The sequence below is a fragment of the Sphaerodactylus townsendi genome, linkage group LG15, assembly GCF_021028975.2.
Source record: "Sphaerodactylus townsendi isolate TG3544 linkage group LG15, MPM_Stown_v2.3, whole genome shotgun sequence".
Taxonomy (NCBI): Eukaryota; Metazoa; Chordata; class Lepidosauria; order Squamata; family Sphaerodactylidae; genus Sphaerodactylus; species Sphaerodactylus townsendi.
This window is the reverse complement of record NC_059439.1, coordinates 2,270,034-2,293,159: the sequence shown is the minus strand read 5'-3', so window position 1 is coordinate 2,293,159 and position 23,126 is coordinate 2,270,034. Positions and strand designations below refer to the sequence as shown.

At 47.0% G+C, this 23,126-nt stretch overlaps 2 protein-coding genes across 2 annotated transcripts in view; both read left to right on the top strand.

Annotated features, from left to right (window-relative positions):
* Positions 1–20,811, top strand: part of LOC125444857 (primary amine oxidase, lung isozyme-like) — a 26,468-nt gene extending 5,657 nt beyond the window's left edge. Inside the window, exons 4-6 of the mRNA XM_048517584.1 lie at positions 5,721–5,748; positions 6,658–8,026; positions 20,747–20,811. Of these exons, the coding sequence (XP_048373541.1) occupies positions 5,721–5,748; positions 6,658–8,026; positions 20,747–20,811 (1,462 nt within the window). The remainder of the gene's footprint in view (positions 1–5,720; positions 5,749–6,657; positions 8,027–20,746) is intronic.
* The window catches only part of LOC125445251 (membrane primary amine oxidase-like), a 32,422-nt gene continuing 30,011 nt past the window's right edge, over positions 20,716–23,126 (top strand). The window contains exon 1 of the mRNA XM_048518213.1: positions 20,716–23,126. Coding sequence (XP_048374170.1) covers positions 21,557–23,126 — 1,570 coding nt within the window. The 5' untranslated portion in view covers positions 20,716–21,556.

Genomic DNA, 23,126 nt, shown 5'->3' with positions numbered 1-23,126 from the left:
TGAGCATTTAACAAACAAATTAATCCCTTGTTTAAGCTGAGCCTGACTTTCGGTTAGTTTTGCCCGAACCAGTTTGTGGAACAACCCGGGGGAGTTCTATAACTGGTGCCCTGCATATGGTTCCATTATACCAGGGGTCTTCAAACTATGGCCCTCCAGATGTTCATAGACTACAATTCCCATAAACCCTACCACTTGGCCATGCTGGCAGGGGCTGATGGGAATTGTAGTCCATGAACATCCGGAGGGCCATAGTTTGAAGACCCCTGCATTATACTGTTCCAATTCCAATTCCAAAACCTTTATTAGGCATAAAATTGAGAGAACATCAAGAATGTCCAGATGCAATAGAAAATCATTCTCTGTTACACAATCAATAAAACATGCCTTAAGAATACGGCAACTGCTTCTGTATTCAGGAGCTTAAACATTTTTATGTTGTCTGAAAGTAGCCCACAAATCAATTCTAATGTTGTTATACTTCGAGCAATACAACAAAAAATGACAGATTGAATCTGATGTACGGGGACGGTATTGGCAACGGCGTTCATTTTGTGGAATGTTGAGAAAGCGACCTTGGAGGAAAACTGAGGGGAAGGAGTTACACCTTGCTCTGGTTATGACCCATCTATTCTTTTAGTCAACTAGTTGGTCCAGATATACAGCTAGGCTTGATTTCTGGGGAATAATCCCAAGGTGTAGTAGGGAGCAAGAGCTTTGCGCTGTACTCAGGGGAGATGGATATTCCAAGTCATATAGTCTTGTCTTTAGCCGGTGGTAGATCTCCTTGGTGGTGAATTATTTGTGTGTGCCGAGAGGGGGTGACTCATTGGTGATTTTGCCCCGTGATTTTTGCCTTAGTTACGCCCCTCCTCTCAGCAGTAGCGCGCAGAACTTGAAGCAGTCTAGCAGGAGGTGCCCCGGCGTGCGTGGCAGCCTGCGCCTGCGTGCATTCCTTTCCCGCCCAACGACAGGCGCAGCGGTTGCGTCCTTGCCACAGCCCCGCCCAGGAATACCCGGCCATGCCCCCGTCGTGGCTGGCCCAGCCCCATTGGTGCTACGCCACAGTTTGAATCCTACTACCATGGGAACCTGTTACTAAAATTTTTGGATCCCACCACTGCACGCAACCAAAACTTAAATGTTACAGCCCATGCCATAGTTTCAAGTAAGTGCTGTCCTGATTCCAAGCAGAGGACACTGTAGGGGACACAACGTGGGCTCCCAAATAACTTGTACAGGAAATTTGATTGAACTCGTTCCAAATTCTGATGCCAAGCTTGGATCCAGATGGGAATACCGTACAAAAGGTACTGAGCCACCTTAGCACCGAATACCTTTAACGCTACTGGAATAAACCTACCACCATGGATGTTGTAAAATTTGGATGTTGTAAACACCGTGGATGTTGTAAACTTTTTCTCCTTTCAAATTTATAGACAGTCTTCCGCCACTCCCCCCCCGCACTCCTCGCAGGGATTGATGGGCTGGTGGGCCACTGCGAGTAGCAGAGAGCTGGACTAGATGGACTCTGGTCTGATCCAGCTGGCTTGTTCTTATGTTCTTATGATGGCCGGCTTTTCCCTAAAAAGACAAAAAGAATGGTAGCAGGCTGCACAATATCAATATAATTTATTTATTTATCTATTATATTCATATACCGCCCTCCCCCGGAGGGCTCAGGGCGGTGAGCCCTCCTCCCTCCGGGGGAAGGCTCACCGGTCTAAGGACATTTCCTTAGAATTTCCTTCTAAGGACATTTCCTTAGAATAAGAATTTTTTATTCTTGGCTGGTCTGGAAGCGACCCAGAAATGGCCACACAGAGGGCTTGGGGGCACCTTCTCACATGTAAATGAGGGAATACGAGGACACCCCACTGCGAAGGCACTGTGGGGCAGTGGCGTAGCTCCAATGGGGTGGGGGGTCGCGATGCCCAGGGTGGAGCCACGATGGAGGCATGGCCAGGGCATGGTGGGGGTGTTCAGGGTGGGTGGTGCCGTGGAAGGGGCTCAGGGTGCGCGTGAGCCCCGAGCGCATTTTCCCTTTGCTCCGCCTCTGCTGTGGGGTGAGGAATGGCATGGAAAGTGCCGGAGTTGTCAATATAATTGACAGGATGGGATCATCAAATACAACACAATAAAATTAAGGTTGTAGAAACAGTCAGAAACGTAAAACAGGACTGAAGCAAAGAGTGAGTATTAACATGAGATGACACATTACATTTTGCCATAATGACATAGTAGGATCCTAGTTTCAGCAAATTAAACGCAGTAATAAAGAGCAGGGTCCCTCTTGTCTCTTTGTTGGGTTCTTATCCATGTGGGCAGGATGAGGAGACAGGCTGCACCACACACACACCTGCCTTGCATATATACCCTTATATGCATGCGCGCATTGCACGCACGGCATTATACTAGGAATGTTTAGCTGGTCTGATTTGGGTATGTTTTCTTTTCCTTTGGGTTTGTATTTTCCTAAGTCCATTTATTACCCATTTAGGATTTTAACTTAATCAAGATTCTGCCCATGTCTTCTCACTTTTTCTGCCTACATAAGCCTCTTTTGTTTTATTTGGAATAGAGATAAAAATGCTCAAGCAAATTCATTAAAAAACCCTTCCCCCAAGAATTTTCTGAATTGAAGAATTCCGGGGAGCCCTGGGGAAAAAAGAGTATGAATTTTTTTAAAAAAATAAGTAAAATGCTGATTAAGACCATTTTCCCACCCACACAAAAAGTGTAGCCTGGAAATGTCCTTAGACCAGTGATGGCGAACCTAAGGCACGGGTGCCAGAGTTGGCACTCGGAGCCCTTTCTGTGGGCATGCGCACACAGAGTTCATCATGTGGGGGGGGGCAGAAAATCATCCCCCCCCACATCTAGGCTGGCTTGGGCCACTGAAGAGCGACATGTCTACGCCTTCCCTTGGCAATGAGCTGCTTAGGGAGGACTTCGACTGGCGGGCCTGAATGCCACAATATGCTCCAGGTAGCTGCTGCTTAGAGCATGGGGCGCAGAGGAGACAGAGATGCTACAGAGGCACAGAGCGGTGCGCTCAGGACTTGCTGGAGGCTAGAGCAGACTGGCCCCTGCTCGAGCGGGTGGGGCGGAGGAAGAGGGAGCCAACCGGTTTTTTCTAAACTAAAACCTCAGCATTCAGGTTAAATTGCCAGGTTGGCACTTTGCGATAAATAAGTGGGGTTTGGGTTGCAATTTGGGCACTCGGTCTCAAAAAGGTTCGCCATCACTGCCTTCTACTTTTTAAATGGGGGGATATGGGGAACCCCGGAAAAGGCTCCTATGTGTAGTATGAAATGTTTAATGTAAGACCGTCTACTGCCTTGGATGATGGTCACTCCCATGTGTAATGGAGACATTCAGCATGAAAGATTGTTTTGTTGAAATGTAAAGAATGGCTTAGGTCTGTGAGACGGGGATTGGGTGGTTGCGGGGATGCCGGGCACAGGTGATCAGACTCTACCTCTTGTCCTAACCGCGAGAATGCTCAACCTCACCCCAATGGCTGGCCGGGCCAGGCTGTTGAGGCCGATCTATCAGGAGAGATCGTCAAGGGGCGTCTCTCCTCCATCTTAGGCCGTCGGTCCTCTTGTCAGGGTGTCTTGCCATACATGGTCTGTAGGGGTGCGTTAGCGAACCCAGTAGAGCTTCAGAAAGTGCACAGGAATGCCTGCACCATCTGTCCCCTCCTGGGCTTACACATACGAACATCACGAGATCCCCCAGACACCAGGGTCACAAGATGCCTGAATGTGGATTCGACCCAGACAGGAACATTTCTCCCTGCACGTACTCAACCCTCCGCTGAGTCATGAATTGCGCAACTTTCTCCCACTCTCCCGCCTTACCCAAACCCTTAATAAAGGTGCCAGGGACCCCAGCTCGGCAGACTAGCCAGATCAGCTAGATTAGCCGCTGGCTTCTCTCCACCGACTTCCTGCGTCTCGTCTCTTCATTGCGTCGTCGTAACGACTTCAATGATCATCTTTGGTACCCATCAGTTTGGGTCTCATGACTTAGTGGGGTGATCCTACTACACAGTCCCATGACTGGCTATAGTGGACTCTTGAGTCACAGATGATTCTGAAACATTTCCGACACTTGTCTTTTGCCTTGGTTTCCGTGACTTTTTACTGACCTAAAGCGTACAAGTCTACTTTTCACCAGCCCAAAGGTGGAGGGCATCTGCGCAATTGTGTTCCCTGGCCTGGATCTTCAGACTGCCTTCACTCTGATAGTCACTCTTTCATTCACTCAGTGTCAGGGGGATAGTATCTTCTCGAAGCAATGTTTGAAATTGCTGGGGGTGGAACAATACCTAAGGTGTTATGTTAACTACCATCAGGATAACTGGGTTGATTTACTACCATTTGCTAAATTTGCATTCAATAACATGGTGCACCACAGCATGGGCAAGAGCCTCTTCCCCATAGTACACAGGTGTCAAACTCGTGGCCCTCCAGATGTTATGGACTACAGTTCCCATCCTGGCAGAGGATTATGGGAACTGTAGTCCATAACATCTGGAGGGCCGCGAGTTTGACACCTATGCCATAGTGTATGGACAGGAGGGTAAACCATTCCTGCAGTGGCAGTGGATGGGCCTGTGATTTACAAGTGAGCATCACAAACTTGTAGCATTCTTGGGAAATGATCCAAGATTTGTTAAAGAGGGCCAACGGAAGCAATAAAAAGCATGCGGACAAAAAAAGCGGCTGACGGTGTCGTACAGGGTGGGGGATTCTGCACATCTGTCCACCCACAACCTCTGAGGGCTGCAGGGGAGCCAGAAATTAGGGCCGTTTAAGGTGTTGGAGCTGCCTAAAAACTTACATGCTGTACACCCCGTGTTCCATTGCAGCCTACTGAAAAAGGCACTCCTGGCGGATCGTTCTCGTCCAAGATTAGCTGCACCCCCTCCCAAGTGGATTGGAGAAGGGATTCATCACAAAGTGGATTCTATCATGGATTCATAAGTCTTTAGGGGGCAACTCAACTACCTGGTCTCTTTGACCCATTACCCAGCTGGTTTCAACGAATCGGTTGATGTGGATAAGGTTCGGGCCCCTCGTTTAATAAAGGCATTCCGCTGCAATATCCTCACCGACCTAAGGGAGGGGGGAGAGACCCTTAAGAGTGTTTGTTGTGAGGGGGGAAGGGCAAGGAGATTGCAAGCCCCTTTGAGTCTTCTACAGGAGAGAAAGGGGGGATAGAAATCCAAACTCCTCCTCCTCCTTCTCCTCCTCCTCCTCCTCCTCCTCCTCCTCCTCCTCCTTCTCCTTCTCCTTCTCCTTCTCCTTCTCCTTCTCCTTCTCCTTCTCCTTCTCCTTCTCCTTCTCCTTCTCCTTCTCCTTCTCCTTCTCCTTCTCCTTCTCCTTCTCCTCCTTTCTTCTTCTTCTTCTTCTTCTTCTTCTTCTTCTTCTTCTTCTTCTTCTTCTTCTTCTTCTTCTTCTTCTTCTTCTTCTTCTTCTTCTTCTTCTTCTTCTTCTAATGCCTGGGGGATAGAATCTCTGTGACTGAGATGCATTCCTAATGCAACGTAACTGCTTGAAACAACTCATCAATGCTGCTGAAAGATATATGTAACCAGTCTGCTATATGAAACCACTGCCATTTGGGGTATTCTTTCCTTGATTTTTCCTTTATGGCTTCACATGCTTTGTAGATAACTAGGCTTTCCCCTGACACCCTGGTCCCGTGAGAAAAAGAGTTACATCTGTTGTCTCTTGGGTCAGGAAGCCATGTAGTTCTCTACTACTATCTGCTTGCGACCTTGGGGCACCTTAGCTCCAAAGATTGTTTTTCACAACTTCTTTAGAAAATGGGAGGGGGGCTTGCTTTGGGGATAAAGGGGACTGTGAATGCTAGCTTCAGCAGGACTGACTTTTCTAGAGCTTCGATGCCTAGTCAATAAATTCTACTGAGCAATAACTCACAGTTCATTTGTTGGCTTAAGGGTCTGCGACCTAACTCTCAGCTCTCCTCCACACATGCAAAGGTCACGTGACCTACAGGTTGCCCAGGTTACAGAAACTTAATTTTGAAGGAATTCCCACAAAACTTCTTCCTGGAGATAAAGTTTCCCTGTACCTGGCATCACCTATATCTGATGCACTTAAGTCTACTTTAGATGTTATCTAGGCATGTATCCCATAACTCATTACAAGGTGCTTTTGAACTTGTCTAAGGAGTATTTGAAGGTGGAAAGGCACTGTTGATGTCTTTGTTCAAGGTTTTTGAGAAATGCTGACTGGGAGGAACATGCCAGAGCAAGAAAAATATAGAGGTGTGAAACTCATTCACACATGAGGTCTCCTCCCCAAATTCAGGCTTTATCTTCATTTCGCACCCTAAGTACCGCTTCAGTCTGCGTTCTCCGAACTGCGCTACAAACCCCAAGAACCTACGATGCTGAAAATGAACTGGAAACTGGTTTGTGCCCTCCTAGCTATATGCACAGCAACGGCTTTCCTCATAGGCTGGATATTCCAAGCAAGACGAGAGAAGCCCCCCTGTTTGTGAGATAACACCGGAATTAAGGTGCTCAGGGAAGGGAGGCCAAGATGGACACAGCTCAGTCTTTGCTGACCTAACTCTGGACCGAGTTGCCTGGGAGTCAAAGAAATGCCGCAAACGGAGACAACCCGCAAATTGCTTGGATTGGAAGTGGAGCCCCCTGAAGCCATGCCATCCGACAATTGCATTTATTCAATCAACCTTCATTTTCCCCCCAAAGCGGAGGTGCTGGCATTCTTGGACCACCAAGGCAGAAGACCCCAACGACAAGCTCTCGCTGTAGTCAATTTTGGAAATGAAGAGGATCCAAATATCACTGAATATGTAGTGGGTCCTCTTCCAAAGCCAACATATCATCAAGACATCACAGTTGAGAAGTATGGAGGGAAGCTACCATATTACCGAAGATTTCTTTCAGGTCGTGACCGAGACATAATCAATACTCTCTTTATGCGCGAGGAATATCCTAAAGCTCCAAACTTTATGCGCCAGGTATTTGATTATAACGAGAATGACTTTTTTCTGCTTCCTGGTCTCCCGCCGGGATTTAAATCAGGAGACAGAAATGTGTGGATGACTCATTTCCAGAATGTATCTGGTTCGTATTCACATCCTGTTGGACTGGAGCTGGAGGTGGATATTAGCAGCTTGGATACTTCTCAGTGGAAAGTTCTGAATGTGTTCTACAATGGACAGTACTTTGAGGACATGGAAGACCTTGAAAGACAGTTCAACGAGGGAAGAGTTCGAGTGGCCAAGGTGAAGAAGGCTCCTCATGACGGGGGGTTCTCATCGCTGAAACCAAGAGTCCCGCCAGAGTGGCCAGGCCCTTTGCAATACGAGCCCCGCGGTCCCCGCTACTGCGTCAGGGACAACCAGGTCACCTTCATGTCTTGGAGTTTTGCGTTTGGAATGGAAGTGAACAGAGGACCACGGCTCTTTGACGTTAGGTTTGAAGGTGAGAGGATAGCCTATGAGTTAAGTGTGCAAGATGCCGCTTCCCTCTATGGGTCCAATAGTCCAGCGACAATGGATGCCATTTACATGGACCTAGGTTTTGCCCTTGGGAGAGATGCCGTCACCCTCACCCGGGGAGTGGATTGTCCTTACCTAGCTACGTACTTGGATAGGCACTATATGCATGAGTCTGCATTACCTATCACCCGCCAAAACTCTATCTGTATCTTTGAGCAAAATGCTGCGATTCCGATACGGCGCCATTATGACCAGTCGGACCCTAAATTTTATGGAGGGCTGGTTGATTCCGTTCTGGTCTTCAGGGCCATTTCTACAATGGTGAACTATGACTATGTCTGGGATTTTGTGTTTCATCAAAATGGAGCGGTTGGCGTCAAGATACATGCTACTGGATATTTTTTTTCTTCGTTCTTCTTCGATGATGCCGCGGATTTCGGGAACCGAGTCCAGGAATTTACGCTGGGAACCATGCACACTCACAATATTCATTACAAAGCGGACTTGGACGTTGGTGGTAAGTGTTGTTTTCTGATTTGTCTGAGGGAGACTATGCTGTAACAATGGGCACTGCGCTGTAACAACCCCAAGTGCGGTATATGTGTGGGGACTGTGCAATAATAGTGTTGCCATACTGGCAAGGGAAAACTGTGAAGGTATATTTTATTTAGGTAGGCTTCCAACTTTCTGCCCCAGAAACAAGGCTCCCTCCCTTCCCAGGGCAAGAAGGATCTTCCAGGCAGCTCTTGGCCTTTTTCTCTATAGGCTGGGATGCAAATCAGTGTTGGGTGGGGGTCTAGGCATCCCGTTGGTAAGAGGCCTAGATGAGAAGGGATACCCAGCCTACCTCCATCTTTGCAGCTGAGATGCAGCTTGCCTTTCAGAGGTAATGGTGTATTTTTATGCTGTGGGTTGTTCCAAAGCTTCTAGACTCTCAACAGGGAAATTTGCAACGGTCTGAAGCTTAGCTGCTGGGGGAACTACCTGGCAATGTTACTACGCAGATCCCCCTTAGGAAGCAGAGACAAAATGCCTGGGGGTCACCAAGTGTCAACAGATACATTTCCCTCTTCACCAGTAATGTTTTTGCAGTTTCCTCCAGCTGGTGCTGCCATCTCTCGCGCTCTCTTATTAATGGGGTATAGGCAGTGGTGGGATTCAGCAGGTTCACACCACTTCTTTCTTTCTTTCTTTCTTTCTTTCTTTCTTTCTTTCTTTCTTTCTTTCTTTCTTTCTTTCTTTCTTTCTTTCTTTCTTTCTTTCTTTCTTTCTTTCTTTACTTCTTGATCCTTCTTTTCCTTCTGGAATTCCTAATGGCAAAGCTTTCCCAATTAGTAACCTTCCCTCTCGGCACACACAAATAATTAGTAACCCACTCTCGGGAACTGGTGAGAACTTCCTGGATCCCTTCTTTCTTTCTTTCTTTCTTTCTTTCTTTTCTTTCTTTCTTTCTTTCTTTCTTTCTTTCTGCTGGCCCTTTCCACACAGGCCTCTGGGCGCCCTCACGCCGGCAAGAATTCTGCCGGCGTGGGGGTGCAGAAACCGATACGCATAAACATCGCGAGCGGCCCCAGCAGAGGCCGGCGCAGGAGAGGCGGCTCCGCATGGAGCCGCCTCTTCCCTGTCCCTCGCTTACTTGCCCTTGTCCCGTCGTTGCCCTGCTGTCTTCCTAAGCCCCGCCCACGCTGCCCTCCGACCTCCAGGGGTCAGAGGACAGTGTGGGCAGGGCTTAGGAAGACAGCAGGCTGTGACAACGAGTTAGGCTGAGTAAACAAGGGAAGGGGGAAACAAACGTGTTCCAGGCGGTGCTGCAGGGGAACATGCTGTTTTTTCTCAAAGCTGCTGCTAAAGGGGTGTTTTTGAGAACGACCTGGCAGCCGCCCTGAGGGAGGTGGAAGGGGAGCCAGATTCGGCGGCTGCTGCGTTTCAGCAGCGCCGCCTGTGTCTGAACGGCAATGACCTAGGTGCGGCGTTTTACCCGTTTCCAGGCCGCCATTTTTTGGCCCGATGCGAGGAAGCGGCCTTTCTCTTTCTTTCTTTCTTTCTTTCGTTCTTTCTTTCTTTCTTTCTTTCTTTCTTTCTTTCTTTCTTTCTTTCTTTCTTTCTTTCTTTCTTTCTTTCTTTCTTTCTTTCTTTCTTTCTTACTTACTTGCCTGATTCTAAGAAGTACCTTCATATGATTTCAGCTGGTTTCTATTTCTTCTCTCTGCCCAAGGAAATAATCTAACAGAAGAGAACAAAGAAGGGAAGATAAAAGGTGCAATTCTAATTTTTTGTGTCCTAATGACTCTCCTTCCTCTTGGCTGCTAATCTGTCTAACCAGCACTCTCAGCAGGGCAGATCGTGCTGTTGATCTTTCTTTGAAGAACGGCATCTGCTGAGCATTTAGCAAACAAATTAATCCCATGTTTAAACTGAGCCTGACTTGCAGTTGGTTTTGCCCGAACCAGTTTGTGGAGCCACCCGGGGGAATTCTATAACTGGTGCCCTGCATATTGTTCCATTTTACTATTCCATTATGACCTCTGTGCATAGACAGTTCACTCTCTCTGTGCTTATCCTGGTTGTACTATGGTTGTGGAGGCACCTACTTGCTATGAGCCAGGAGAGAAGATCACAATTGAATCTTTGGGCCTAGATTAATTGTTTCTTTAAGGAGCAGCAGTGGCGTAGTGGCTGAGAGCAGTGGCCAAGAGCAGGTGCACTCTGATCTGGAGGAACCGGGCTTGATTCCCAACTCTGCCGCTTGAGCTGTGGAAGGATATCTGGGGAATTCAGATTAGCCTGGGCACTCCCACACACGCCAGCTGGGTGACCTTGGGCTAGTCACAGTTCTTCCGAGCTCTCTCAGCCCCACCCACCTCACAGGGTGTTTATTGTGAGGGCGGGAAGGGAAAGGAGATTGTAAGCCCCTTTGAGTCTCCTGCAGGAGAGAAAGGGGGGATATAAATCCAAACTCCTCCTCCTCCTCCTCCTCCTCCTCTTCTTCTTCTTCTCCTCCTCCTCCTCCTCTTCCTCTTCCTCTTCCTCTTCCTCTTCCTCTTCTTCTTCTTCTTCTTCTTCTTCTTCTTCTTCTTCTCCTCCTCCTCTTCCTCCTCCTCCTCCTCCTCCACCTCTTCTTCTTCTTTCTCCTCTTCCTCTTCCTCTTCCTCTTCCTCTTCCTCTTCCTCTTCCTCTTCCTCTTCCTCTTCCTCTTCCTCTTCCTCTTCCTCTTCCTCTTCCTCTTCTTCTTCTTCTCCTCCTCCTCCTCCTCCTCCTCCTCCTCCTCCTCCTCCTCCTCCTCCTCCTCCTCCTCCTCTTCTTCTTCTTCTTCTTCTTCTTCTTCTTCTTCTTCTTCTTCTTCTTCTTCTTCTTCTTCTTCTTCTTCTTCTTCTTCTTCTTCTTCTTCTTCTTCTTCTTCTTCTTCTTCTTCTTCTTCTTCTTCTTCTTCTTCTTCCTCCTGCCCAGTTTCTTGTTCCAGCAGAAAAGTTTTCTACCCATAACACTTGTTTGTAACTTCAGTCTTTTCACCCAATGACGGCACCTCTTGCAAAACCGCAAATATCTTCCTGCCTTACACAGCAATGCTCTTTCACGTCAGGCATGGCTGGAGCTGGGAATTTGGCACAGTGTGCTGCCCTCCTAGAGTCTAATTTCACCACTTCTCTTTTTCCTCTGTGGCAGTGAGGAAGAATGGCACAGCGTGCCAAGAGAGCTCCTGACTCGCTCGTTTACTCCTTCTCATAAGGCAGCCAAGTCACCCTGCCTGTGGTGGTTAAAACAAAAATACGGCATGCATCCCTGCAGCTGGGTTTGGCTTGTCTGCCAGTGACTCTGAAACAGTGAATTGATTCCGGCCTGTCATGCCGGACAGAGAGCACCGGCCCCTCTCGTAAAGCACTGCCTTTAATCCTGAAGGGGGCAAGCCACCACGGTTGGCAGTGATGCAGGAGGAGACAGGAGCCTGCATCAAAGGAGGGATGGGGGGGTTGCTTGCCAAAGGCGCACCTTGGGCGTGCCCTCCCAAAGGGGTGTGAAGTAGAAACTACACTCCTTGCTGCCTTCCCCCGCCCCCCTCACTTGCCTCCCCCTGCCCCACGCTTACCGTTGTTTAAAGTGGCTTCCATTGCAGGGCACGCCACTTCCCAGGAGGCGGGGGGCGCATAACGTCTCCCTAGGAAGTGTGGTTCCCAACAAACCTCGACCCCTAAGCGCCATTTCCACACACACACACCGCGCTTCTACCAGTTAGAAGTCCTCTGTGCCCTGTGCACGCGCTTTGAACCCGGAGGAACTGTTTTCAACACCAAGCTCATGCCAAGAACAAAAACAAATAGAGGGTTTAAAAGGAATAACAAATACATAAATTAAAATAGACTATATAATAAATCTTGCATGATTTACAAGTGACGAATAACACAAAGTGATGCATGCTGCTATATACAGTCTTTCTGTCTGCGTTTTAGATATACTATAGGGTTGTACTTCCATGAGAAATATCAAGTAAAACAAGAGCTAGCCCTTTAAGAAGTGCACCCATAATAAAGGTTGTTTTGTTGTTTGTAATATTGCATAGATCAAACTAGTATTTTACTGTAAAAATGTGGAATGTGAACAGGACTATAGGGCAAAAGCCGCAATGTACCCGAGGCAAATAGTGTATAAAAGCACACATAAGGTCCCAAAAAGTGTATTCAAATCAGTAAACCATTTCCACAAATATGATCTAGACCAGTGATGAAACCCTAAGGCAGGTGCCAGAGGAATTGTAGCCACTCAGAACCCTCTCTGTGAGGTCAGGCAGAGCCCTTTGACAGGGGGGTTGCTAGAGACTCTCCTGCACCAGAGTGTTGCTCCACATCTGTAAAATGGACAAATGTGTTGGGGTTGGGGTCACCTGTATGAGAGACTGTGTATTAAGGGGTTGTGGCATTAGGAAGGTTAAGAACCACTGCTCTAGAGCCTATTATTTCATCACTGTTTGAAATAACCAGGTGCTTACAACAGTCAGGTGTGTTCAATTAGAAGTCAGCAGTGTAATTGTAGAAGGCACAGAACAAGGGCAATGGTTCCAATGGGAGCGCTATATTCCGAGCACGAAGCACAAACCTGAAGCAGAATGTTTTGCGCGCTAAATGGCGTTTTCGAACAATGACATCTTCTTCAGTGCATCACAATTGCATAATTAAATTTTACGCACATTTGAAGAGCTAACGCAGGAGATTATTGCCACTACTACGACCACCAGTCATGTGAAAAGAACCAAATCAAGAAGTCGACATGACCTAGATACTTAAATGATAGATACTATCGCACCAGCTGACTCTTACGGAGACATACAATCTTTAGAGATACCTCCTGTAGTAGCTTGCAAGATTTTTATGCACTTCTCCCTAAAGAACCAACTTCATGAAATTCTCAAAGAGCGTAGAATTGATACTACTAAATGATCACTGGGAACCCAACTTGTACAGGCAATGGCTGCGACTCAAGGTTTGGTCCCTTGTATCCAATGATTCAGGTTCACTTAGTTTCCATAGCTTGTATACCCAGTCATATCTGGCAGAAATGCGCCCTTGATGATGTTTTAATAGGACCCTTCATTTTCCTAAAATTTGCATGTTTCTGCCTACATAAGCGACGGTCAGAGTGGCCCCCTGTCTGTGCAGAAGAGAGGTCATTGAAATTGTGCATAGAATTAAGGACCACAAGGGCTCAGGACCAGGCAAGGAGTTCCCAAGAGTTATTTAAGAACTTTGTTGACTGGTGGTCCCGATTTAGCAGCTCTTTTTTACATCCGTTAATCAAACGAAGCTCTTGTACCCATCAGATTGGACCCATCTTGATTATAATTCCCTGTCTTCAAAGGAGATTTTTTGCTCCCTTCAATTACCGATCCGATTGGTTTAGTATCATGTAAAGGTATATGCAAAATATTTGCACAATAGAAACTCCTCTTCATGGATTACAAGCAAATCAGTAGCCCCAGAACAAATGGGATTTCCTTGTGGAAATCTACTTTAGATCATTGTTTGATCCCTTGGGACTCGTCTAAAAAAATACACCAATGGCAGATAAAATCATCCCTATTTGGCCTTTTGGACTTAAAGGGGCATTTGACTCTGTCTCCAGAGATCTACTATGGAAAACTTGTTAGCTCAAGGAATTGACAGAGGCTACTTACACTAGTAATGGCCACTACATCATGACACTACCCTGTCAAAGTCCAAATGCTCTCCTGATGGTATATAGTCATATATACCAATTAACAGGGGTGTCAAACAGGGGTGTGCTTTGGCTAACCCTATTTAATCTTTTTTTTAAGTGATCGGCCTTTTGATGGAGGATTCTCCTTTGCTACCCTCTTTGAATCATATGACCATACTGCTTACTTTGTATGCTGATGGCTATATTACTCTCCCGTTACAAAGCTGGCTTAGGCTTACTGGCAGCTGTGTTGAATATTGTAGTCATAATAACCTGGCGGCTTAATTTTGCAAAGTCAAAATAATGGTTTTTACTTGTTCTTGGGAGACCATTTAGTTGGTAATAAATGTGAACAGCTTGAACAGGTCAAACATTTTAAATACACCTGGGTCGCTCCCCACTTTAATTATAACTCCCTCTTGGGTTACCCAAGTGGCCATTAGATCAAGCAAACTTTAGTTACCAGGAGCCATTATAGCATTATTACCAGCACCAAAGGTCATGAATTTGTACCTGCAGCCATTAAAGACATTTAATGCCTAAGGAAAACCACCATGCAATTACTATCTGAGAATCCCACTGTGGATACAAGCATGGAGCTGCGATATAGAAGAGTTCAGTCATGCTTTCTCTATAGTATACCGACACCTCCTCAGTCCCATATGCGGTCTGTTTGGAGGGTGAACCAACATCTACTCCATGCAAAGAGCATGGTGCATGACTTTCCAATTCTGGATCTGATTATTGCTTTAACAGCTGTATCACAAAGCTTTACCTACCAGGCTCTTTCTTTCCTTGAAAACCGTGGTGGTCCCTTTGTTAGTAATCCATGAAATGGGTCTATCCTTGGATGCATTGGTTCTAATGAATGTCGGCTAAAGCTGACTATCAAAGAGATTGTGATCTGAGTATAGTCACCACCTGATCAACCATATGAGCTAATAAGCATGCTCCCTTGCACTTAGGTATACCATTAAAACCCTATATACCATGTCAAGTATTTCCCTTTGGTCTTAGAACCCAATTGCAGCCGAGCCAGCCCTTGCCAGATTTAATATTCTCCCTTCAGCTACCACTCAGGGCAGAATACAGAAGGTACCTTTTAATGAAGATTTTGTCCCTACTGGTTCAGCTCCTGAAGAATCAATCCAACCATTGATATTACACTGCCGTTACACACAGTTTAGCCAGGAATAAATATCTAAACCCGTGGTTAAAACCCCCCATTGATAATATTAATCTATCAATTGTAGTGCTGCAGTGTTGGATTGTGGTTCTGCACCTGAAGTGTATTCACACAGGCGCTGGCCCCAACTTTTGTGCTCTGTCATCAGCAAATGGTTATAACTGTACTGGAGATTGTATCATTACACTGAGGTCGCCATTTTTCTGGTATATTGCTGCTGTTTTAATTATGCCATTAAAGGTTTATATATATATATATATATATATACAGTCTTTCTGTCTGCGTTTTGAATGTACTCTTGATTTGTACTTCATAAATGTCTGGTAACGCTCTAGAGCCTATTTTAAATGCATAATAAAGGTGGTTGTTGTTGTAATATTGCATGAATCAAACTAATGACTGCAATAAAAATATTGGAGATAAGCGAACAGACCCACCAAGGCAAAAAACCGCAATGTACCCGAGGCAAGTAGTATATAAAAGCACACATAAGGTCACAAAAAGTGTATTCAAATCAGTAAACCATTTCCACAAATATGATCTAGACTGACAACATATGTTAGCACCTTATACGAGTTCAAAATGTTCATACAAGTAATAATGCTCATTCAAGTCTCTCGTAATCATCACTGTTACACTAATGCAGAGAGTCTTCAGCAACCCCTGTCAAAGGGTCGTTCGACCCCCACAGAGAGGGCTCTGAGTGCCACCTCTGGCACCCGTGCCTTAGGTTCGCCATCACTGGTCTAGATCATATTTGTGGAAATGGTTTACTGATTTGAATACACTTTTTGGGACCTTATGTGTGCTTTTATACACTATTTGCCTCGGGTACATTGCGGTTTTTTGCCTTGGTGGGTCTGTTCGCTTATCTCCAATATTTTTATTGCAGTCATTAGTTTGATTCATGCAATATTACAACAACAAAAAACAACCTTTATTAGGCATTTAAAATAGCTCTAGAGCGTTACCAGACATTTATGAAGTACAAATCAAGAGTACATTCAAAACGCAGACAGAAAGACTGTATATAGCAGTATGCATTACTTAGAAAGGTCTGTCACTTGTAAATCATGCAAGATTTATTATATAGTTTATTTTAATTATGGCTTGTTATTCTTTTAAACCCTTTATTTGTTTTTGTTCTTTACATGAGCTTGGTAAAACAGTACCCTCCGGGTCCAAAGCGCGTGCCAGGGCACAGAGACTTCACTGCAGAGGCGTGGTGTGTGTGTGTGGAAATGGCGCCTAGGGCAAAATGGCGGCCTGTTGGGAACTACACTTCCTAGGAGACGTTGCGAGCCCCGCCTCCTGGGAAGTGTCGTTCCCACCAGGCTACTTTAAACAACGGTAAGCGTGGGGCAGGGGGAGGCGCAGGGGGTGGGGGAAGGGGTTGGAGTGCAGTTTTCCACACACCCCAGGCACGCCCGCGGTGCGCTGTGCACCCCTCATCCCCTTATAGCTCTGCCTCTGCATCACTGCCAACCGTGGTGGCTTGCCCCCTTCAGGATTAAAGGCAGTGCTTTACGAGAGGGGCCGGTGCTCTCTGTCCGGCATGACAGGCCAGAATCAATTTGCTGTTTCAGAGTCACTGGCAGGGCTGTTCGCTCATCTCCTGTGTTTCCCGTTGCACCGTTGTCATTCTCAGCAATGAAAATATTTACCTTCATGTGTCAAAATAGTAAATCCAACCAGAAGGGGCAAATGCTGAGGGCATCCAATTGAAGGTGAACCTGATGCTGACAAAACGAATGCCCAGCCATCCAAACTTCAGGAGACACAGCAGCAGCCCTGCAGGAAATAGGTGCCCCTACTCACAGCAAGACACCCCCCCTCAGAGTCCCAAATAAAATCTCCAGCACAGAGCCAGCTGGGCATAACAGCAAGCCCCATTGAAGTCTATGGTGGGAAAAAACAATCACTTTCTTCCACTATAGAACTTGCTGAAGAGCCTGGCAGATTCTCTTCTCTGAAGTGGCTCCATTGCAGCCAATGGGAATTTCTGGGGGTGTCTATGGGGTGCACATTTTTCAAGGTAGGGCACCAAACTTTCAGGGTATCTTCAGGAGACTCGCTTGATGATACCACCCAGATTTCGTGACCTTTGTTTCTGGCGGCGGCGGGAGATGGGCCCCACACTTTTAGGGGTCTATAAAAGTGAACCCCAAGAAGCAAAGCTCACCAAACCTGGGTGGTGCCAACATGAGAGTCTCCTGAAGATACCCTGAAAGCTTTGTGCATCTACCTTGAAAAATTTGCACCCTGCTTACACCCCCAGAATTTCCCCATTGGCTGCAATGGAACCAGGGCAGTTCAGAGCAGAGAATCTGGGGAAATGTTGGAGTGCCTGTCATGGGTGCATTTCTAAAGCTAATGGCACCAAAATTTCAGGGCACCTTTCAGAGACTCTCCTGATGACACTACCCAGGTTTGGTGTAGTTTGGTTCAGGGGGTCCAAAGTTATGGGCCCCATCTCTTCTTAGCTCCCATTGGAAACAATGGAGGATGGGGCACCCCATTTGAGGGTCCATAACTTTGGACCCCCTGAACCACACATCACCAAACTTGGTTGGTATCATCAAGTGAGTCTCCAGAAGATATCCTGAAATGTTGGTGCTGCTAGCATTAAAAATGCACCCCTAGCAGCCCAACCCCCCCCAAACACCAAAATACAAAAAAATCAGACGGACCCAAATTATTCAGGATACCAAATATGATATTCGTCTAATTCAGGCAAACGGATAATTTTATGCCCAAATAAACCTGAATCCGAATTTTACCAAATATTTTTGGTATTGCTCAAGCCTATTGAGAACCCAGTCAACTTCTGCGGAAGTGCTGAACATGAACCAAGGCTCTAACTGTGGGTTCTTGTGTTGGAGGAGTAAAATATTGGATCAGAAGAAGACTTTTTCTTATTAAAATGATTATATGTGTATTAAACAATTCTATTTTTATTAATTGTAATGTATTGAAAAACTGAATGAGAGCAAAAAATCAACGGATGCATTATTTGCAACCTGTACCACTCCTCTAAGTATTATATTTTGTTGAATATGTTTTTTCACTACTATTCAACTCATACTTCTATTAGATTTCAATCAATGCCTTCAGCAGTGCTTAGTGGTAGATATACACGAATACCATTTTCTCAGCGCTTTTGTATCTGTGGAAAACAAGAGCCTGAGGATCTCTTTCATTACATACTCTCCTGTCCTTTATATTCAGAAATAAGGAAAAGGTTTTTGGAGCCAATACTACCTAGGACAGCTTTTTTGTCCGATGATGAGAAACTGATTTTCTTACTATCTGATATTGATTCCTGTGTTTCTTACAAGTTGGCTCTCTTTGCCCTGGCGGCTAGGAAATTACGAGCAAAGTATTTAAAGCGTTGTTTGAACTGATGTTCCAAAGTATGGGAGGTTAACTTAGACTAGCTGAAGAAGCTGCAAAAACATCTGACATGGAAAGTATTTGATGGGGCATTTTAATTTAGAAATTGCGAATACAAATAATTTATATTTTAACGTAAAACTAAGTTATTGTTTTAATTTAAATGTTTTAACTGCATGTGTCTCTGAATTGTTATAGCCAATGGCTCAAACAATAAATACTTGACTTGAGTGACTGACTACTATTCAACTCTATAGTAGGTTGACCAGACGTCCCGCTTTTGGCTGGACAGTCCCGCCTTCAAACAATTTGTCCTGCGTCCCGCGGGTTATTTCAATTGTCCTGATTTTTGGAAGGCTGCTGCACTGCCTTCTGGGGCGCAAGGCAGTGCGGCAGCAGGAGCGCACTGCCTTCTGGGCTTCCTGCCATTTCCCGCCCTGTGACAGGGCGGGAAACAGCAGTGCCCCAGAAGGCAGCACGCTCCATGACTCTGCGCTTAGCATGTGCGGCCACCCGCCTACCCACCCATCCCGGTTTACAAAGGTGACCATCTGGTCACCTTACTCTATAGTACCAATAGTAAATAACCACTCTTTGCTACAAAACAGTTGGTTGCCGCTGCATTGGTCCACTGAGGACTGGTGAGAGGGGATTTTTTTAATGGTGGCAGCCTGCAGTGCAACATCTCTTCTGGTGTTTGCTGGAAGTGATGTCATATTGCTGCTGCACTTCCTCCCAGTGGCCCTCCATGGACAATAAACAGGGAGAGTGGGAGGTCTCACTACCTGGATTTCTCTTCAGTAAAGGCAACTCTGCAAATGCCAGGTGAGCAGTGGCAGTGATTTACACCCTTACCTGTTGCTCAAGTGGAATGGGTGCAAAGGAAGCTGAAGGGGAACGGGTGGCAAGGCAGCCTGCCAGTGAAGATGGGTCATTGGCAATGTTGGGATCCATAAATTTTAGTAACAGGTTCCCATGGTGGTGGGATTCAAACAGTGGTGTAGCACCAATGGGGCTAAGCGGGGCACGACGGGGGTGTGGCTGGGCATTCCGGGGGTGGGGCATTAATAATTTCTCTATGACTGTAAAAAACTCTTACTGTAAAAAAAAGTTCCTAGTTTAAAGCTGGTATCTTTCTGTCCATAATTTAAACTCATTATAGCAAGTTCTATCGTCTACTGCCAACAGAAACAACTACTTCTCCTCTAACTGACTGCCTGTCAAATACTTAATACTTTCAAATACTTGATTTTGTTTCTAGAAATCAAAAGAAGGATGCTTTCTTCAAACAAGGAACTTTACCACATTTCTAAAACATGTTTTTAAAACAGCCCAACAGGGAGAATTATCCCGTTTTCGACCTTCGCTAACCAGCCACATAGGAAACAACAGGACTTTATGATTTTTGGACCTAATGGGATTTCTAACGGAAAAGCGGACCCAATTAGTAACCCCCTCTCGGCACACACAAATAATTAGTAACTCCCTCTCGGGAACTGGTGAGAACCTGCTGGATCCCACCTCTGGTCATTGGGAACATATTGTAGCAAAGCTTCAACATTTGTGTAAGCAGCAACGCACACTCCAGGTGCTGATTTTAACCTCCCACAACTTGAGGTCCCTTTAGGGACAGAGAACAGAGTACCGCTCCCCCCCCCCCGCATGTCCTGCCTTCCAGCTGGGAACAGATTGCTTGCGGGCCCCTGAGCAGCATGCTAACAGCCGTGCCTTGGCGACAGCTCCTCAGCCCCAGGACCCCCTTCAGACCCTTGGCTAAGCCTCTTCTGAAGAGACGCATGACTTTGCTGTGTGTGTGTGTGTGTGGGGGGGGACAACGACAAAGAGTCTTCTTACCAGTGATTGTCAAATAGCTATTTAAAAACAAAACAAACATGTTACGCTTCAAGTGTGCGCATTTTGTGTTCATGATCTTCTTAAAATATGTTACCTGATTTGAGCTGTCAGAGTCTGTGTGGGTTAAAAATCTGAACGAGTGACCAATGACGTGTGCGGGGTGTCCCTTGTGTCTATTGCACTACCTTCCACCTTAAAATGTTCTGCTGTGCTCATAAACAGAAGGGATAGACCTTAAAAGTAAAGAGGGGTGCTGAGATGCTCTCTTGCAGCCGAGGTCTGAGCAGGGTAAGGAGTGCTCAGCCGGTACCAGGCTGCAACCTAGGACTCAAGTCCAGCGAAGGACTTGCCATGGAGAGGAGCGATTTTGGTCCAAGACAGACCCAGGGCATATGGGGACAGCGACGACCTGTGGAAGGAGACAGGGTTGAAAGGATTCAGGAAACCAAGATGGAAGCAGGCTGGAACCAGGAGTGGAAATTGCCAGCCGCGTCTCTCCCGGGTGGATGTGTTTGTGTTTTTCTTTCCCCCACTGGAGACACAGACGGCTTGAGACATTCCTGTTGCTGCAGGGTGGAATTCTTGCACAGGGAGGTCAGCATACGCTTTTTGCCCCAGAAAGGCTGATGGAAGAGGAAAAATGCCGCCTGCTCTCGACCAGCAGTTTCTTGGATTCCCTGTGACGCAGGCCAGCCCTTGATCCTCAACCTGGGGTTCGGAGAACCTGTGAAGCTCGGAGAACCTGGAGGTGTGTTTGCCTGACTTTAACCCTTTTGGTGGCTCAAAGAGATCCCTCTCCTTTGCTGCGCTCACTGTAGCTCTAATGGAAAGTAGCCTCTCCTTGGTCTTACACGAAGTCTGGTCTTCCTTGTGAAAAGCCGGGAGTCGCAATATTCCAGTTTATAAAAACTGGTGTATGTGTGTTTGTGTGTTAGTCACCCTTTAAGCAAATAACTGGAGAGTTTACTTTTATGGGTTTTGTGGACTGTGGCCCAAGATTCTGAATGCAACTTGGTGCATTTTGCAGCATCCCGTTTGCTGATCCGAGGCAAGTTGTGGTGCGAGCACCAAGTGATTACAAGGGGAAGGGGAGCATTTTTGCAGCGCTCGGCACATTTTCAGCTTGCGAGGATCAGGTAGCTGAGGCCACCTGTGCGTAGTCAAGAATCTGCATCATCCGTGTTCCGACCTCTGGCTTTGCAGACAGCCCCAGGGAGCCGGCTGGGCTGAACAAACAGCAAGGAGAGAGAGGTGTTCTTCCCGTGGGTTGCTTCTGCCAAGGGGCGAAGGCGTGAAGCCCAGGGATTCCTTTTTGCTGACCCTCTGCAAGCCCCCTGGACTCCTCCCTCACCCTCCTCTTGCCCTGTCTTTATCCAGTTGGGACTGGGACGCCTCTGCCGTGCTCCTTGGTACTCCTCTGCTGCAGACATGAATCTGAAAACTGTCCTCCTCTGGCTGCTTTTAGTCTTGGTTGCTGTTCTGGCCTTAGTTTGTATCTTGCTGCTTCCGAATAAGAAACCTCCTCAGTGTGATGATCGTGTCCAAGGCTCCCTGGAGCATTCGCACAGTGAGCAGAGCTGGATCTTTGCTGATCTGACGCAAGAGGAGTTGATCCAGGTCATGCTGTACTTGAAGTCCAACCTCGGGGTACGTTTGGAAGATGCATCTCACGCCAGCCCTTCTGATAATTGCATTTATTCCATTGACTTGCAGCTGCCACCCAAAGCAGAGTCTCTCTTGTTCTTGGACCACGGTGGAAGTCGTCCCCTGCGGCAGGCACTGGCTGTGGTCTATTTTGGAAACCAGCCGGAGCCAAACGTCACCGAGTATATGGTGGGACCACTCCCACAGCTGACGTATCACCGGGATGTGACTCGGCAAAAGTATGGAGGGCGCATACCCTATTATCGTCGGCCCCTGCTCGATGCTGAATATCAGCAGATGACCCGTGTCCTGTTCAGTGTGGTGCTCCCCACAGCTCCGAGCTTCATGCAAGAAGTATTGAACTATGATGGGGACAATCTAGCAGCAATGATCACAGCCCCTCACGGACAGAAATCTGGGGACCGGGCCACTTGGCTGGTCCTGTTCCAGAATGCAACTGGCTACTTTTTACATCCAGTCGGGCTGGAGGTCCTATTGGATCACAGCAGCCTGAATATCAACGAATGGACAGTGAAGGATGTGTTCTATAACGGCCGGTACTACAGAGACATGGTACAGCTGGAGAGAGAATTCACTACAGGCCACGTGCCTGTGAAGATGATCAAGAGGGGCCTGGCTGGTGGGGATTTTTCCTCTCTGAAACCCAGAGTGCAGCCTACGGGATCCGGACCTTTTTATTATGAACCTTCCGGGCCGCGTTACAGTGTGAAAAATAACCAAGTTGTCTCTTTGTTGTGGAGCTTTGCCTACAGGATGGACACCAGCAAGGGGCTGCGTCTGTTTGACATCCGATTCCGTGGTCAAAGGATTGTCTATGAGCTCAGCGTGCAAGACGCCATGTCAGTTTATGGCTCCAACAGCCCTGGCGGGATGTCAACCCGGTACATGGATGGGAACTTTGGGATTGGGAGGCTCACACACTCCCTCGTGCGAGGGGTCGACTGCCCGTATTTTGCTACCTACCTCGATGTTTGCTTTCTCGCTCAAGCGCAAAGGCCCATCGTTACGCCAGATGCCCTCTGTGTTTTTGAGCAGGCCACGGGGACCCCACTTCGACGCCATTACTCCAGGCATCAGCCGCTCTACTATGGGGGACTGCCTGCCACGGCATTGATTTTGCGCTCTGTGGCGACCATGGGCAACTATGACTATGTCTGGGACTTTGTGTTCCATCCAACTGGCGCCATCGAAGGCAAAGTCCAAGCCACAGGTTATATAAGCTCATCTTTCTTCTTTGGCGACGGGCTGGACTTCGGCAACAGGGTTGGGGAGCACACCCTGGGAACCATCCACACGCACGCCATTGGCTACAAGGTCGACTTGGATGTTGGTG